The following is an 18,759-nucleotide window of genomic DNA, read 5'->3' as shown; positions in this document are numbered from 1 at the left end:
GCCCACCGAGACATTTGCTTCTTTTTCAGAAACGACCTGGCTATTACAAATGATAGCTCAACGAAGTGGCCCATCATCACGTGGACATTTATAGCAGCCAAATCATCCAAATAAGTGTTCTTCACTCATTTTCAGAGGCGGGGGGGGGGGGGCACTTTCGCCGATAAGACATCATCAGTGTGAGGGCCACCGCACATTTGTAACCATTGGGGGTTTGACAGCGCGATGATGATGGGGGGGGGGTGTTGTCACGTGTTGTTGTGTATTGTGGGGGGCTGCACGTCAGGGGCCGCACTAAAGGCCACAAGAGGCCGCCAGTAGCCCGCGGGCCTTGCAATGCAGAACACCGCTCGAAATAGTCATAGTACCACTTACCGAATGGGTGGCGGGGGTGGAGGGGGTACAATGCAGAGCGTTGGACATTCAAGATCAGCTCAAGTGCCGCACCATCTGGGTTCAGCTGTACGACGCACAATAGACCAACAGTCTGCAGCTGCTTTGCTGGTAATTCGCTAAATTCGCTGGCAGAAAGCAGACCACAGTTCTGCCATCTCAATGGGCCCCTCACAAGTGTAACAATGAATGAATCCGCTGCCATTGTTTGGCCATCGATGCGCGCCGCAGTAATAATAAAATGCGCACGAGTGGAGAGAGCAGTGTTTGCATTTTACGGACGTGGCTATGGTGACGGTAACATGGGTCGGTGTCACGTGCCCTGCGGTACAGATGTGTGGTTAGGCATAACTTAAGGATGACATAATTAGCTTAGCGATTAACACGTGTTTTACATCAAAGTGTCGTTTGGAGACAAAAAAACAAGATTCGGGACATTTCAGGTCATGTAACTGCGGCGAATTCAGTATTGGAAAACAAACAAAACCTGCAAATATGGTCTATGACGGAATATTATTCATGTTGATCAAGTAGCGTGTAGTTATGAGTTGTAACGAAAAGCAACAATGAGCCAGCACAGCTGACGAGATCCTGGGTTTGATGCCAATTTTCAACCACCCAAGAAGTTCAACGGAGTTCTTAAGCGTTTTTGCGTTGAACGTCTCACCCTGATCACCCAGTTACTGCATGTAGAAAAATACATAATAATAATGATGATGCCAAATTCGGTTTTACACTACATTTCGATAAATTCCAGTTCTGAACATGTAGTATACATCAATTAATACTATCGGTTTCATTAGTTCACGAATAAAAAGACCCAAAAATAGTTGGGGGGGAAAAAGATCTCACCTCTACTTATTTGTGTGCCGCTGGACGGGCGGTGATGGGAAACGTCATCAGCAATCATCATGGCTGTGGGGGTGGGGGTGCAGGGGGTGATCAATCACAACTACAGTCGGCGATTGCAATTTTCTCGTCAATAATTTGACATACAATCATTGACTAATTGTCCAACCTCCGCTGAGAGTTAGAAGTTTTCGGCCGCCAAGAGACGAACCGTCTTTCGCAGGGCGTATCAACGGTGTGCGCCCGCAGTGTGGGCTAAGGCGGTGCGCGGGAGTGACGAACGGGAGAACGGTTGTGACAGGTGAATTGTGAGCCGTGTGAGAGTTCTGTGCAAGAGTACGTTTCTTCGCGTCGCGATACGACGTCAATTAGAGCGACCGCGTTCTATCGGCATGCATGACCCTTGGCAGTGGTCCACTGGCAGTGCGCACACGATTCTTTCTCATGGATCTCTCGCTCTGCCCCGCGACCCCCCTCCCCCTCTTCCCCCACCGCCCCACTCTCTGCAGACCGGCGGATGAGGGTGCGTGTCTCGTGAAGCAACGGTCACGCGAAAAACGAGGCAGCCATGATGTCGGCCACGGCGGAACCGCAGTACGACAATGTGGAGAGCAGCCAGCAGCAGCAGCAGTTTGTCGAGACGAACAACCGCTGGGACCTCATGGAGGAGGACTGGGACAACGAGAACAGCTCGGCGAGGCTGTTCGAGCGCTCGCGCATCAAGGCCCTTGCAGGTGAGCAATGCACGCCATGGGGGGTGGGGGGTGGGGGGCGATTGGAAACCTGGGCCCGTTGTCCATTTGGTTCCCCTTTGACTCTCCGGAAGATGATGTACATGCAAACTCCAAATATACATCAAGCGTCAGGGGTCAAACCCACGACCTCCTGTAAACATCGCCTTAAATCGGCAATGGCCTTCTTAATTGCACAGGGCCACGGCCCACAGTTTTCACCTACTACAGTCATGTACGCACGTACGTTGAACTTCTTTTGCACCGTATGTAGCCAACCGTGCTAATTGGCAGTGGGGGTGGGGGGGGTGCAAGTGACCTCTAAGCCCAAACACAGGAAAAGTAAGCGCAGCACTGACTGATAGCGATCCATTACTCACACCTGTGTGTATGTATGTATGTTGAACTTCTTTCACAAAAAAGCAGTTCTAAAGAAATTAGTTTTAAAATGTATATTTAAAAGTGTATTGTTCCAGTGGATTCCTAATATTGGAAGGAAGAACGTTCCAGATGCCCATAGAAATCGCATTTGAAAGTGCGCGATGGGGTGACCGTCTTTGTTCGGTGGTTAGCCAAAAGACGCTGCCGTGAGGATGACCGGAGTTCGCGTGATGGTGATTTATGCTCCTTGGCGAGATCAGCAGCAAGGTATTGTGGTTCATTTGTGGCGAGCAATTTGTGTGTAATGATGACGACGACGATGATGATGATACGAGTGCTGTCCCAGTAAACATGCAACGATGGCTTGTGGTTGGAACCGTTGGCCCAACAATGGCCCAACGTCCCACGGTTACTGGGGTATAATCGGATTCTCCAGGTGTGTTTCCGTTGATGCCACTTAAAATTGTGACTCGTTTTCTGCTCTGTAAACGTCATACACCTGTGTAAGGCAGTATCACCTGTTTACAGGGCTACGTAACATGTCTGTAAGTATTATGTTGGATGTACAGGAACTCCTCTACTTATGATCACTCGACTTACCAACTTTCAGAAATACGAACAAATCTGTCCGTATGTCCAGTTGCCTTTTCGGACCAAGAGTGGCCACGCCAATAGATGGTGATGGTGGCATCTGCATCTGCTGAACATGAAGAACCAGTGGCATCTACATCTTCAGGAGATTATACAACTTAGTGTTCATGCCGTACAACACGTTTGGAATCGACAGGAGTAACGTTAGACTTACAAACAAATCGACTTCTGTACAGACCTCTGGAACCTAACTCATTCGTATGTACAGGAGTTCCTGTATGTTGAACTTCTTTCGCACTGTACATAGCCAACCGTGCTAATTGGAGGTGCGGGGGAAGGACAACGAACTAAACACAAAAGCATTTCTAAAGAAATAAATAGCAGAGGATATGAAGCCTTCCTTAGGCCTAACACAGGTTTGCAGAGGTCATTGTCGTATGATTAAATGTTGGAGGGCAGCTATTTAGATAAAAAAATCTTCTTGAAACAAATATTCTTTCAGTGAAAAAAAAACATTTATTTTGAGACTGACGTAAATAACTTATTGGAAAGTCTCCAGCTACAAATATCCAGCACACTGACCATCGCCTCTGATGCAGGAGTTTGGATCTGTTCATGAAATGGCTGAGGCTTTTACAAGTTAGATATACATTACCATAACATCTGAATATTTGAGATACGAGAAGCAGCAATTGAGTTATTGCTATTTTACGTAGCATCGTGTTTCCCTTGGCATGGTACAAAACACACATTTTCTTTCGTTGCCAGCGTATATCTTTGTTCACAAAATATTTTTTCCCCCACTTAAGAAAATAACATCCGTTAAACGAAGGTTATACTTCGGTAGACATTTGGCAGCCCGCGATGTGAAGCTAATGCCTTTAGTTTAGCTAATGGAGACCTTGAGATAATGGAGAGCAAAAACAATACGTTCCTTCCCAGCTGATGGCAAGATGCTATCCGCTCGCTCTCAACTCGTACAGACTTCCATTACCAGTAAATGTCATTCACTCCCATGGGGACAGGCAAGAGCCGTGGACATTTTCTTTTATCAGCCACCCCGTTTTAAGCGCGACAGACCAAGTACGAACACTCGGAGGCCATCTGGCAAATTTCCAACGGGGAGGAAGCGGTCACATCAGAATCAGAATCTTGATTTAGGCTGGAGGAGGAATACAATGAGCAATGAAGCTCTCTCTTTCACAGATGTCCAGTATGGGCGGGTCAGCAAGTTGCAACAGCAAAATATACAAGAACGTAGTGAATTTTTATTTCGATTTAAAGCTTTCGTGACTGCAGGGATTCATCTTCTTGGTTCTTTCGGTAAAGTCATGTAGAATGCAAATAATAAAATAATAAAAATAAAACATAATAAAATTCTCACGACGTTTCGGCCACAACACAAGCAACCGTCCTCAGGTGAAGAACAGGTCTGTTCACCTGATGACGGCTGCTTGTGTTGTGGCCGAAACGTCGTGAGAATTATTTTATGTTTTATTTTTATTATTTTATTATTTGCATTCTACGTGACTTTACCGAAAGAACCAAGAAGAAGAACGTAGTGGTTAGCGCACTGCGCCACAAACCCAGTGACCCAAGTTCCATTTCCGGTTACGTCAAACATCAGTGGCGATTATCAGAACCCATCCTGGGGCCTTCCCCTAGGTCGACTCCGCCATAAATTAGGACCTGGTGTGGCATGTTTTTACATCAGCAATGGTGAGACAATGCCGGCCACAAACATCCCGCCGTGCTCCGTGCCTTCCTTCGTAGGTGCTACTCGTTCACTGCACTTGCCCCAACATTCTGCGTGGGCTATACGGGGGAATCTTCGTCTTTTTTCTGTTCGCTTTAACGTCTGAGATTCGTGCATCTTTCTGTCCCGACGTTTAAAAAAATAAATGCATCAGTTCCTGAAATTGTATCCCTTGAAGGAGGATGAAATGTCACGCTGGCGAGAAGCACACAGAGCCTCTTCAGTTCCGGTGTTCAACGCCCGGCTTGGCACACCGGTGAAATTCGAAGCATATAATTTACGGTGCATAAACCCTGTTATTGCAACTGTGGGTCTGCAACTTCTTCTATTTATGTATGTTGAGCTTCTTTTGCACCGTACATAGCCACCGATGCTAACTGGAGGTGCGGGGTAAGCACAATAAACTAAACACAAAAAGCAGTTCTAAAGAAATAAGTTTTCAATCTAGATTTAAAAGTGTATAGCTCCAGTAGCTTCCTGATATCGGAAGAAAGAGCGTTCCAGACGGCTGCAGAAGCACACCTGAAAGTGCGCGATGAGGTGACCTTCTTTGTTTGATGGCCAGCCAAAATCTGCTGCTATGAAGATGACCGGAGTTTGCGTGAGGATGGTTTATGCTCCTTGATGAGATCAGCAAGGCATTGTGGTTCATTTGTGGCAATCACTTTGTGTGTAATGAGTGTATATCTTTTGATTTAAAGCTTCCGTAACTGCAGGGATTCATATTCTCGGTTCTTTCGGTAAAGTCACGTAGAAGGGAAATAATAAAATAATAAAAATATTAAACAATACAAATTCTCACGACGTTTCGACTGCAACACAAGCAATCATCATCACACCTGATGATGATTACCGAAAGACCCAATAATATGAGTGTATATCTTGTTACCCAGGAAGCCTAAACTGAGTCTTAGAGACCTTGTCAGGAGGGTCCTGCTTGGGATGGAGTCGGTGTTCGGATGCTGAGCGATGTGCATGCAGCTTTCTCAAGCGCACGAACGTGACCCGGAAGTGGATTTAATACACGGATAAATATCCACGCAACTACAGGGAGAGAGACACCGCAAACTCCAAATATACAGCAGCAGGCGTCAGGGTCGGGATCGAACCCCCGACATCCTGTATACCATACTCTATGGTTTTTTTCGTTAAAGTCACGTAGGTAAAAAATACAATTAAAATTAATAAAGTAATAATAGAAAAAGCATAATTATTTTATTATATTAATCGTTAATTATTTTATTTCTATTATTACATTTATTAATTTTAATTTTATTTTTTACCTACGTGACTTCAACGAAAAAACCTAAGAGTATGAATCCTTGCAGTCACGAAAGCTTCAAGTCTAGAATCCTGTATACCAGGCGAGGGAGATAACATCTCACCATTTATAGATTTGAAAGGATAGACGCTCGACTCCTCGCTCTGCAGAATACCCTTCTCCTGCGAGACCCAGCCCTGCGAGCACGATTGCGTCGCGAATGGTTGGCGACTTTGCTTCAGGAGAGTTTGTGGCGATCTCAGACGGGTTACAGGGACATTGATACGCCGTGCATCAACAACCATATAAACCCTTGTCAAAGCCATCTCTTCGGCATACTTCAGCAACTGTTTTCGCTTTGGTGGTCCCCACCTGGCGAAGGACGCTTGTGTTGCGCCCGAAACGTCGTGATTTAATTTAGTTGTTTTCACTTTTTTATTTTGAATTTAATTAATATTAAAAAAAATATTTTATTATTATTTTTTTACCGACGTGACTTTACCGAAAGAACCAAAGAGTAAACATCTCACCACCTTGGCATTCTCTGTCTTCAAGAGTAAACGAATGCTATGCAGTGGTGGCACGTGACAAGTTGAATTTGTATTCTATTATTACACCGTAGCAGCATCCAATCACACGGATAACCGGAGTAATTTCCGCTGGTTATAAGCTTCATCAATGTGACCACCAGCCACCGTCACTATGAATAATGAGAGCGGTTTCTTGGTCGCGTTACCGATCAGCGGGGGCACTGCTCTGTGTGCCGCTGTGAGGGCGTTGCGGTGTTGCGCAAGCGGGTCAGGAATGTGGAGCCTGAGACCGTCGCTGGTAAAGTCACGGCGCCTTTGCTCTGTGGCACAAAGTGCGCCACTGTTCGGCGCACGCAGCCTGGGGACAAACGATTTGCATTCGGGGCATAAAATTGCGGGCAAAGATTCCTCGGTGGATAATGCAATTTATTCCCGCTTGTTAGTGCCCGTTTGTTTTTTTCTTCTCATCTCTTAATTTCTTCCCGCCCCCCCTCCCCACCGCGCATTCTCGTTTTGTGCGTTGGCGACATCATGTGGCTGGGCTTGGCAGAGAGGGCTTTTTGTTTTCCACTCTGATCTAAGTCACTGTGGCGTGTGGCTTTGGCAGGCTCATTGAAAATGCATCAGTGGTATTTGAGATGGAATAAAAATGAAAGGAAAACGGATTAGTAGTTTATCAAATAAATGCAATGCACTTTGGATTTCCTATACTGCAGTGCGGGTATTGAAAAAAACACCATGAATCTCAATGGCAGTCTTTACAATATTCTATGCAGAAGTATTGAATAATGATTATGCAATACTCGGTTAGAATATTGCGAATGAGAGATTAAATTCGTTATAAATATTACATCATCACATATAAATCCGTCTTGTCCAATTCCACTCATCTTTTGACAATCCTCTTTAGGGCAATGAGGCAATGCATCATTGGCTCTAGAGTGAGCCACAAACACTCAGGCGTAGTCAGTTCACTATGCAGGAGTAGTCCACTATGTAATGGTCCAAAATCGCCCTGCTACAGCAACTTGCAGCAACGACCCTCAGCTGATGCGCTGCAAACTGCCAACTCCTCTCTGCTCTACTCAGCGGTAGTCGCTGTGCTCCCGCCTGGTCCAGAAGCTCGTTCGCAACACTACCGAATGTACAATGAAATAACGCGATGTGCATCATCACCGGAACACTGAAACCGACACCAATTCCCTGGCTCCCTGGTCTGGCGAACATTCTGCCGCCAGATATCTGTAGAGACATGCAAACGTCAAGGTCGTTTACACGTTTTCTCGCCAATGGCAACCTACCCACCAACCAAGACCTCTACAATGCACCTCGCCTCCAACTCAAGTCCCGAACCCCATCCTGGGCTTGCGCTGTCACCATCACGGAATCTCACCCAGATCTTGAAGAGCGATGGCGGACAGAGTGGAACAACGTGGACCGTCCATGAACGAACACCTCGTTTGAGACCCAAACATCGCACCTGTTAAAGGAGTTGGGCAAATCATTCAAAAACTGGGACCCTCCTGCAATAAAGTCTCTCCTTCAGGCTTTCCTGGGTAAATAAAGGGGCATTACGGAATTATTTTAATTAGTAGCAATTTTCAAATTATCTCCAAAGTCCCCGTTATTTTTTTGTTATTAACCTACATCCATTTGTCAATCCACTGCTGCACGAAGACTTCCCCACACTGTGCCTTTCACGGAGGTTGTTTGACCATACTTCACCACGTTGGTCAGTGCGTGTTGGTGCAGCAGGGGGAATAGCCTAGGACATTATCGGATTTCGCTTGCCGGGAATCAAACTCGGGTTGCAGGGTTCATAGTGCAGTGCGCTAACCGCTGCACCGCCACTCCCATTGCCCATTCATTAATTTTTTGAAAGCAACATGGTAATTTGCATATAGGAGTGCCGCGGTGGCGAGATGTTAACTACATCGCCTGGTATACAGGAGGTTGTGGGTTCGACCCCGACCCTGACGCATGTTGTATATTTGGAGTTGGCATGTTTTCCCCATGGTTGCGTGGATTTTTCTCCGGATCCTCCGGTTTTCCCCTCCATATTTAAAATCAACATGCGTTTAGAGTTATATATGGCCACGTGATAAGCCACTTAATTTGGCTATCATTTTTGGCCAGGTTGCTTCTGAAAAAGAGCTATATAGCAGAGTGGGCCTTACCTGGGAAAAACATTGTTTCGTTTAATAAAGGTGGTATGCGTTGACAGATGTTCTTTTTTTTGAAAGATTCTAAGTCCTACTTAGATTATTTTTACCATTTACATGAGAGAATTAAATTACGGATTTTTTTTAATTAATGTGTGTGTTCTGCGCATCTGTGCGAATGAAATATAATTCACTTTAGCCTCTTGAAACGAAACAGCCTCCGACGTTGGCTCCATTCCAACAGGAGATGGTAATCCCTCTTTGCCAGTTACATTTGGCTGATTAATGTGGATGGGTTCAGCGGGAGTCCTGATAATCACTTTCGTTGAGTGTACAAGTAGTCCTAATTTTTGTTGCTCTCATATTTAAACCAAGTGATATTTATGAATAACACCGCTGTGTTTATTGGAATTATTTCATAAATTTCCCTAAACATAACTGGTCTCTCACTTTAACAAATAAACTTGAAAACCACATTCTTAAAAATAAAAAAGTCAAATGTGGGTTCACACTCAAGAGAGCATGGGGGCAAGCCCTCCTCCTCCTGTTTACAGCCCTCATCCAGTCCTGGAAACTCCACGTTCCTATGGTGGGGACTTAATCTATGTGCAGCGTAGCACAAGTCGGAGACGAGGTAGTTGCAGGAGACACCTTCTTTATTGACACTCTCAGGTTCACAGGTTCCTTCCGATGTCGTATAGCCTAGCCTGACCGTGTTACACTGACGGCATCGACCGAGACAGCCAACAACTATCCAGCCGCGCAATGATCTCGTGAAGACGGCAGAAACGAAGGCGGCGGAGACGACAGAGACGACGAGACGAGTCCACTCCCAGAACCGGCAGCCCAGAGCTCCCATTCTCCGCTGCTTCTATCCTACTTGGCGCGGCCTGGCTCCGCCCTGGCCACGCCTCCCTTCTCGAACCTGGTACAGGCTATATGCATCGTGCGTGTCACTGGCTGTCCAGAAAGGTGGCCTCATAGAAACATTCAACCTTCATCCGGACATAGGTGGCTCAGCGGTCGAGCGAGCGGCTCGCAATCGGAAAGGTGGCGAGTGTCAAATTCCTGGTCGGGGATTGACTCAGCCCATCGTCACCACCGGATGGTGGTGGTGCCACGGCTGTTATCCAGCACCGTTGTGTGGAGGCAGCAGCGAGGGTTGCTGGATCACCGCACGCGAACGTTGTGGAACTCCCTTCTCACCGTGGGCATCGAGGATGTGCCATACCCTCTCACCTGAAGACTGTCGCTTGGGTTGCGATGGAAACGTCGTGATCTAATAATTTTGTACCTACGTGACTTTACCGACAGAACCAAAGAGTATGGATTCCTGCAGTCACGAAAGCTTCAAATCAAGATAGCAACCAAATACTCTAAGACGCATGTTTCCAAATGTGGAGGGAAAAACCGGAGGACCCGGAGAAAAATCCACGCGACCACACACAGAGAGAGAGACACGCTAACTTCCCGTATACAACAGGCGTCAGGGTCGGGATCGAACCCACGACCTCCTGTAGACCAGGCGAGGTGGTTAACATCTCGCCACCAACACGTGAAATCGCGGTGACAATACCACCCCACCCCACCCAGCTCGCTTCTTAAAACAAAGGGCGAGTGCGCTTCGGCGACGCGGCGTTGCCACCTCCAACGTTGGCGGAGTTGCGCTTCTGATCCGTGTTCAGAGCGCGTCCCAAAAGTAACAAACCTCGCCGATTGGCGAGCTCCAAACCGAGTGCGACTCCCAAAAGCCAGTGAGTTGTGGGGCATGGCGTGACTGTAGTTATTATATCCCCGCCCTTTGTTCCCGTGGCCTGTGATGGAGAGAGAGAGAAAAAACACACGCGTTTTTGCTTCACCAGTGCTTTCCAGAACCCTTTGTGTGTGTGTGTGTTTTTATAAATCCTTTTTTTGTTACACACCCGAATGCGGGCTTGCATTGTGGCCGAGTTCTCAAAAGGCCGAACCAATTTTACCCCCACAGCCCCGTGTCCCCACCCCCCTCCCATCGCACCAAACACTGTCACGCGAAATGTGCAACGTCAAAAAAAGTCTTCTAAAGCAATCAACCAAAATCTGTGGCGGCCGTGCCGACTGCACGGAGGGGCGGAGGCGAGCCACCTTTAATTACTTCCGACTCGCAAGTCGCATTATTGTTGGCGCGCAAACGATCGTTAATAAGAGTGCATTTTTATTTCACCGTTTAAATCTGTCGACGTTTCACTCTGCCACCCTCGCTGCCCCCCCCCCTCTCCGTGCCAATGGACACAACTCCCCCACCCCCCCAGAGCTGCGGGAGTGGTTTGCTCCGAGGTGCCGCTCGCTCGCCCTTTAAGCGTCGTCACATCACTTGCTCTCTCACGCTGCCACCGCGTGGGGCTTTTGAAAGTCTGCGGCGGCGGCTGGTGGTGCCGTCAGCGGTGGCGGTGGTCGGTGGCGGTGGTGGTGGTGGTTGTCGGTGTGTCTCGCGAGGCGGGTTTCTCACCGTGCGCCCGACTCCGCGTCGCGCTCCGCGTCATGGGGCTGGCGCACCGCTGCAGCGGCAGCAGCGGCAGCAGCAGCAGCTGTCGGCGACTGTACGCATTAAATTTTTAACAAACGCCGTGGAAATTGCCTCTGCTAACAGCAACAACAAAACCCACCGGCACCTGCAGAGCATCAGCGTCGTTTTCTCCGTTGTGTGGTTTTTTTTTTATTTCCCGGCCGTGGTCGTGCTAAGGAAGAATTCGAAATCGGCTCCCAATTTGAATCTCTCGAGGTTTCTGCGTTTCCAATCGATCGTGGGGTTTCGTTCGGAAAAAAAGAGAGCGAGCGAGCGAGAGAGTGGGGGGAGCTGTGAGTTTGGTGGTCACGCCAGCATCCAACCCCCCCGTCACTGCCAACGGAATATTGCGACCCATCATTTTGCATCTTGCGAAATGTGCCTTTGAACGGAGGAGGACCCCTTTCCAAGCAGAGGCGGTGGCAGCGAGATCGATTTACAACTATTATCATTTTCCTTTGCCTCGTCATCAACAAGAAGAGGGTACTTGATTTTCGCGGCAGCCCCCCCCCCCCCCCCCGCTTGGAAGAGTCGAACGAAAGCAGCAGAAGGAGGTTGTTTGCGTGGGGGAGGAAAGACAGCTGTTCCCGATGGCTCTCACGGAGACCCTGCTGCAGAACTTTGAGTTTGAGTTTTCGCCGGCGCAGTACACGACCTCTCCCCTGGACGGGCGAGTCCGCCGCTTGCAAGGTACGCAGCTGCGGCTCCTCTAAAGGTCAAGCGAGTTGTCCAAGGGTTAAGCCTCGCGTTCCAGCTCAAAACAAAAAATATCCTGTGCAGGCGGGAAACTTTCACCCGTTATAGCGACGTCTTGCCTGGATTAGCCAACTAACTGGCAGTCGTTTTTACCACGTGTGTTTTTACGCGCGCGTGTCCGTGCGGAGCCTTACGCTCACGGACAAAGTCGCAATCTCTCCCGCTGCTTCACCTGATGCGGTGGGGCGATGCTCATCTCCATCGGCGCCCCCCCCCCCTGAGCCTGTGGTGGATATTCCACATTTCCATGGCGGGAGCTTTGTACGTCCCACAGGACGACCGTTGTCGACATTCCACTCGTTTTGTCCACTCCGGAGGGATGATGAGCCGAGTTGGAACCTGGGACATGAATTGAACTTGAACTCATTCTGACAGGGAGCTGAGAGCCGCTGCATCTTCAGCAGCATCGAGCGAATGTTGCAAGCATAGCCGACAGAGAGCAGTGCTGATAATTGCTTTAAGAAATTGCTCTGGGTGACTATAAATGATTGCTGCTCAGGGCCTCTCATTGCATAATCCAACCCTGTGTTTAAATCATGTATCCAGGTTTATTTAAAATATGTTGAATAAGATCAAGTATTGTATTGGTGCTTACAGCACCTTCCACCCCCATTATTTAGGAGGCAGTGCTCTTATCAATCACATCTGGTGAATCGGCGGGATTTGTTTTCATGCCTGACTGCGAGATGTTGACTACCTCGTCTGGTATACAGGAGGTCGTGGGTTCGATCCCGATCCTGACGCCTGTTGTATATTTGGAGTTTACATGTTCTCCCCTTGTTGGCGTCGATTTTTCTCCGGGTCCTCCGGTTTTTCCCTCCACATTTAGAAACGTGTAATTAGAGTATTTGGCTACTGCTATGATTCCCTTGATGATAAACCACTTTGTTGAGCTATCATTTGTGGCTAGGTCACTTCTGAAAAAGAGCTCAGTTGGCCTTTAATGGTAAAATAAAAAAAATCAGGTTCAATCAATTTCAAACTTTGCTTGTTTAAACAATTGCTGCTAGTAACGCAAATCAACAAAGGTACGAGGCCGCTAGACTTTTAAAAAGTTAATCTTAATGCAGAGACACAGAACAGAGGGTCATGTATTAATTACACTGTTGATCCTTTTCCCAAACAGTTTCTGCTGTCTAAAGTGAAACCTCTACAAATCATTGTTTAAATCACTAACTCACCGGCTTGGTCTGCATGGAACAGTATTTCTTCTTCTCATAATTACGTTTAAGCGGTTACATTCATCAATAAGTCACCATCCTGTCTGGTTTCCTTCTTCTCGGGTTCTAACCAGTGGGGCAACGACGTCGGTTCAATTATTTTGGAGAAAAAAACACGAGCAGGAATGTCGATGATGTACTTGTAAAAGCGATCGGGACTTAACGATACACGAACCCAACCGCCAATGCAACATGCAATCCGCAGAACACACGAGCTAAATTTGACTTTCTAAAAACAAGAATAGGGTTGCGTGGTCGTGGTTGTGGTCGCAACGATGTGCAGCTCGAATTGAAATTTTGCGGCCCATGAATTCCTCACATCGGCCAGTTGCAGGGATAACTGAAGGCACTGTGTGTGGGGTCACGCCGCACTTCTCCCCGGCTATTAATCGTCGTGATTTCGCGATTTCAGAACTTTACAGGAGGCCCTGGAGCGTCAATTTGTTTGAAAGGGGTGTGGGGGAGTGGTGTACACAAAGTCTGAGGGAAGGGGCACTTGATACAGTCATTGTAAAGCAAATTTTAAACGACTGCTTTATTACTTCACGGGACCTCCTTTGCCAGGATCAAAAAATGAGAATAGGTTTCCCCCCTTTTTTCTGGCAACAAAACAGCTGTGTTAGGATGTTAAAACACCAAACTGAAACCTTTTAGAAGGAATCATGTCTGCGTTAACCACAATGCTTGTGGTCAGAATGCAAACAAAGAAATTAGTTTCAAAGACAATGCATTTCTTATCAGAGTACGTTTTTTGTTTGCATTCTGAACACGAGTATTGTGGTTAATGCAGACATGATTCCTGGTAAAAGGTTTCAGTTTGGTGCTTTAACATCTTAACACAGCTGTTTTGTTGCCAGAATTAAAGGGGAAAACCTATTCTCATGCTTTATTACTGTTTACTTTTTTTATTTTACAAGGCAAGGCCCACTGAGCAAGAGAAGCTCTGTTTCAGAAGCGACTTGGCGATCACAAATGATATCCCAACGAAGGAGGATTATCGTCAAGTGCAAATTTACAACAGCCAAATACTTGAAAACGCACGTTTCTGAACGTGGACCCGGAGAAAAATCCACGAACTCACGATCTCCTGTATACCCAGCGAGGTAGTTAACATCTCGGCCACCACGGCGCAGCGTTAAACTGTCGAACGCGGAACAGAATTTCCCCAGTGAAATGAATGCGTGCTGTTCCCACGTCTTCGTGGTGTTTCTTTATGCACTCTGGTTTCCTCCCACCTGCAAAAACATTATTTTATTGGCCAAACATCTCGATCCTGAACCCTTCTGGATAAACAAATCATAGAATAATGTTATAGCATTTATAATGGCATTAATTCTTGACTTAAAGCTTTCGTGACTGCAGGAATTCATACTCTTTAGGTCTTTCGTTAAAGTCACGTAGATAGAAAAGTAATACAATAATAATACAAATCACGAAGAAACATATTTTTCCTGCCTCAGCAGTCTGCCTGCTGTATTTTTTCACCTGAAGACGATTGCTTGTGTTGTGATCGAAACGTCGTGATTTAGTATTTTAAAACATATATTTTTCTATCTATGTGACTTTACCGAAAGACCCAAAGAGTATAATGTTATTAATGTTATAACATTATAATATTATTGTAACAAATCATTTATGTCTTCTTGGTTATTTCGGTAAAGTCACGTAGAATGGAAATAATAAAATAATAAAAATAAAACAATAACATAATTCTCACGACGTTTCGGCCACAACGCAAGCAGCCGTCCTCAGGTGAAGAACAGGTCTGTCAGAAAGACAGCGTCTGAATGAACACCACCAGGCTTGGCAGCGTATATTTAAGCTGTCTTTCTGACAGACCTGTTCTTCACCTGAGGACGGCTGCTTGCGTTGTGGCCGAAACGTCGTGAGAATAATTTTATTGGTTTATTTTTTATTATTTTATTATTTCCATTCTACGTGACTTTACCGAAAGAACCAAGAAGATGAATCCCTGCAGTCACGAAAGCTTTAAATCGAAATCATTTATGCCTCGAGTTTCCTGGCTGGCTGCTGGCTGGGCTCCTCTCTACCCCAACAATAACTCGATTGGTCGTGGCTGCTGCGGGCCATTGCCACCGAAACTATCCGGGAAACTGGCTGAACAGGATTTGTTGCGTAACAAATAAACATTTTAAAACGAGTTGAAAGGACGTGAAAGAAGTTTGGAAGGTGTATAATAGATATCGACATCGAGGAGGTGGGAGTAACACATGCAGAGAACTAACGCGGTTTATTCAAAATGTCTCCGAATTCTCAATGCGTGCTTCTGTGAATATAATTACTTTGCCAGAAAATTATTTAAATCCTGGAGAACGTAAAAAATAAACGTCATCCGTATTATCTTTCCATTTGAAAATGACAGCTGTCTGCTAATGCTCTGCTCGTAATCATAAAAATTGTATTTTAATTTTTTATTATGACCGAGGATAGAACGGAGGCCTGGCCACGTGGGAGCGAGCAGCACAGCAGCCGATGGTATTTTTTGTAATTTTTAAATTGTTTCAAATAAATTATGGACGCGTTTTTACGAACGAAGAGGAAAGGGTTCGAGATGGCGAGGGTGTACGTGCGACGTGTGTTTTTACGTAGTGCACGCTCTGTAATGTATTATAACGGTTCACCTCTCCACTCATCGCTGTTCGACAAGGCTGCTAAAAGCGATTTGGTTGTGTGGTGGTGAGGGTCCGTTGTGAACGGTGTTCCGTTTGTCTCAATGCTCAAGTGAGCGAAAAGGCGGGCGGCTCATCTCTGAGCTCTTGGTGGAAATTCCACGTTCCCATGGAAGGTGGTGAGAAATTCAATAGTAAACAAATTATTTGGCGACACTGCTGCTGTTGTGGTGGCAGTGGTGCACAAGCACGATTGACAAAAAAACACCGCAACACACTCGTCAACAATACTGGGGCCTTAAAAAGAAAATCCTAAATAAAGTAATTCCCCGATTTACGTCTCCCCCTTGAACGTCCTTTTGCAAACACGTCGTCACTTTATTACGAACACCGCCTCGACCCCACGCTCACGTCGTTGACAGCACCGTCATCCGTCCTTTGTCGTTATCCGTCGCCTCTCAGCCTTCGCCTCCACCACGTGACGACCCTGCAAGTCGCTTCGAGTGACGTCGTTTTGACATTCGTCGTCGTCGCAACGTTCAGGAACGCATCCCCGTTGTAGCCGTGAACTATTGTACTTCCTCACCCGCACCTCAGATTAGCATGCTTGGCTACGTACGGTGCGAAAGAAGTTCAACGTACGTACGTACATGACTGTAGTAGGTGAAAATTGTGGGCCGTTGCCCTGTGCAATGAAGAAGGCCATTGCCGATTTAAGGCGATGTTTACAGGAGGTCGTGGGTTTGATCCCTGACGCCTGATGTATCTTTGGAGTGTGCATGTCCCTCTTCCCCGTGGTCGCTGGGATTGTTCTCCGGGTCCTCCTGTCTTTCTCTCCACATTTAGAAACACGCGTTGAGAGTATGATGGGTGCTATACATTGACACATCATGGTCGGCCACTTCGTTGGAGTTGCCATTTGTGGCCCGGTCGCTTCTGATAAAGAGCTGCTTCGCTCGGTGGGTATTATCTGGTAACAATTTTTTTGTTTTGTTTTTATAATGATCATGAGCACGGGTTCTAAATCACGTGGCACTTGCAGTTCATTTAAAACAGATTTTATGGAAACTATTCAGTGCAATGAAACCAAAACGAATCGAGATTGGAATAATTAATGACGTGGTCAAAAAACATCGAACCAAAGATAGCCCTTTTCAAAAGTTGACAGCCCAGGGGAAACGTTGGCAGCCTTTCAAAGAAAAACGATCGCAACGCGTGTTTTTACCTAATTAAAAAACTTCGGCCATCAAAGCGAGCCGAGCACACCCTAGAATGGGCCTATCCGCGAATACGACGGGCGTCAACAATTTTCAAAAGCAAATTTCCAACCCGCGACGTGCTTTTCTCAGAGCGAGGTTTCTCGCTTACTCAGAGGACGGCGTTTTTTTTTATCTCGCCCGTCGCGTCTGCTAACAGATTCGGTGGGAAACGAAGTGGAGAAAATATCACAGGACAGGCGTAATGTACGGGTCGGCCACCGTGAGCGAGTGTGAATGCTTGAATGCGTGTCCGTGTGTGTGTGTATGTGCATGTCTGTGGGTCTGTGTGTGTCTGTGTGTGTGCGTGTCTGTGTGTGTGTCTGTTATAGGTGGGGAGCGGTAGTGTAGCGGTTATCACTTTGCGCTACGAGTTCGATTTCCACTCACGGCCAACACCGCTGACGATTATCTCAACCATTCCTGGGCCTCCCCTAGGTTGACTCAGCCTCAAATGAGTACCTGGTGCGGTGTGTAAACATCACCACTGGGGAGACAAAGGCGGCTGCGTGTGGCACTGGCCACCCACCTCATCGTGTGCTATTTGCTGGCCTTCATAGGTGCTCGCTAACAGCACTTGCCCCAACAGTCTGTTAAGGCTACACGGGGCATCTTCGTCTTTGTGTGACCCTGCTTCTGTGAGCGAGGCAGGCATCTCCCTTCCACCTGAGAGACTGTGCTTGTGAAATGAGTCCTGTCCTCTCTTGCTCCACTGAGCAGTGGAGGCCTGTGGAGAGACAAAAAAAAAGAATAACCGTCGGGAAATAATAAATAAATAGACTCAGAAGCAAGTCGTGCTGCATGATGAATTTTTCATTGCAGACGTTACGAGCATTAACCCTTTGTTCGCCAGCTCGGTTTAATTTCTTAATTCGTTCTTTGTAAAGGAGCAGTGGTTCCCAACCTTTCTGTACGTATGTGCGGCGAACTTCTTTCACACCGTACGTAGCCAGCCTTGCTCATCGGAGGTGCGGCGCTTTTTCCCTGGTCTCAGACTCTGGATCGGTTTTCGCACTTCGGACAGATGGCAACCTCAGCCAGTCACTCACAACGGGGTGGGCTACTTCTTCCAATAATTGAGGCACCGCGGTCACGGGCAGTGGGCGAACCCTCAAAAACGTTTCGCGGACAATTTATTCCAATCGTCGTGCACCGCAAAAGATTCTGCGGTGCACCTGGGTGGCGCCTTGCGGACCCGCAGGCTGAGAGAACCACTGCTCACTCTCGAAGGTGAAACTTGCGATGTCGGCGGGCGACTCGCAAGTGGTGGAGGACGCGTGTCATTTGACCTTGTCAGGGTCACGGCTGACCGCACCCAAGCGGAGGAAGCGTTAGGAGGGTTGAGGGCTTTAACGCAGCAGTGGCAGCGGCAGTGCCACGGCCTTTCCCCGCCCCTACAGGACAACTGTGAAAAAGTGCTTTATACCTCATCGGATTCCTCCCGTCTAAATAAATATTTTGATTCTGCTATTCCCCCCACTGCCACCACCACCCGCTTCTGCGCATAAATGCACGCGCACACGCGCACACACGCACGCGCGCCCTCCGCCGACGGAGTTAACTTTGGCGGAAAAACATTTGTTGTGACATCCTCGTTGGGCTTTTCCCTAACGAGAGAGGAGCACGCGTGCCAGGCCACGTGTGCTCGCACACTGTGACGGTTACCGATGATAAAGCCTTGGCATTGGGCAGTGGCGGCGT

At 47.2% G+C, this 18,759-nt stretch overlaps 1 protein-coding gene across 6 annotated transcripts in view; it reads left to right on the top strand.

Moving 5' to 3' along the window:
- Nucleotides 1-18,759, top strand: part of LOC144937220 (spectrin beta chain, non-erythrocytic 1-like) — a 197,520-nt gene that overhangs the window by 95,393 nt on the left and 83,368 nt on the right. For 5 of the 6 annotated variants that reach the window (XM_078864582.1, XM_078864581.1, XM_078864580.1 and 2 more), the window contains one exon: nt 1,752-1,976. In XM_078864582.1, coding sequence (XP_078720708.1) covers nt 1,811-1,976 — 166 coding nt within the window. In that variant the 5' untranslated portion in view covers nt 1,752-1,810. Of the gene's footprint in view, nt 1-1,751; nt 1,977-11,722; nt 11,887-18,759 lie in introns of those variants that run through there. The other variant, XM_078864585.1, reaches the window with a different exon arrangement.

The sequence above is a fragment of the Lampetra fluviatilis genome, chromosome 18 (genome assembly GCF_964198595.1).
Source record: "Lampetra fluviatilis chromosome 18, kcLamFluv1.1, whole genome shotgun sequence".
NCBI lineage: Eukaryota > Metazoa > Chordata > Hyperoartia > Petromyzontiformes > Petromyzontidae > Lampetra > Lampetra fluviatilis.
The sequence above is the reverse complement of the archived record's forward strand: the minus strand, read 5'-3'. Positions and strand labels throughout refer to the sequence as shown.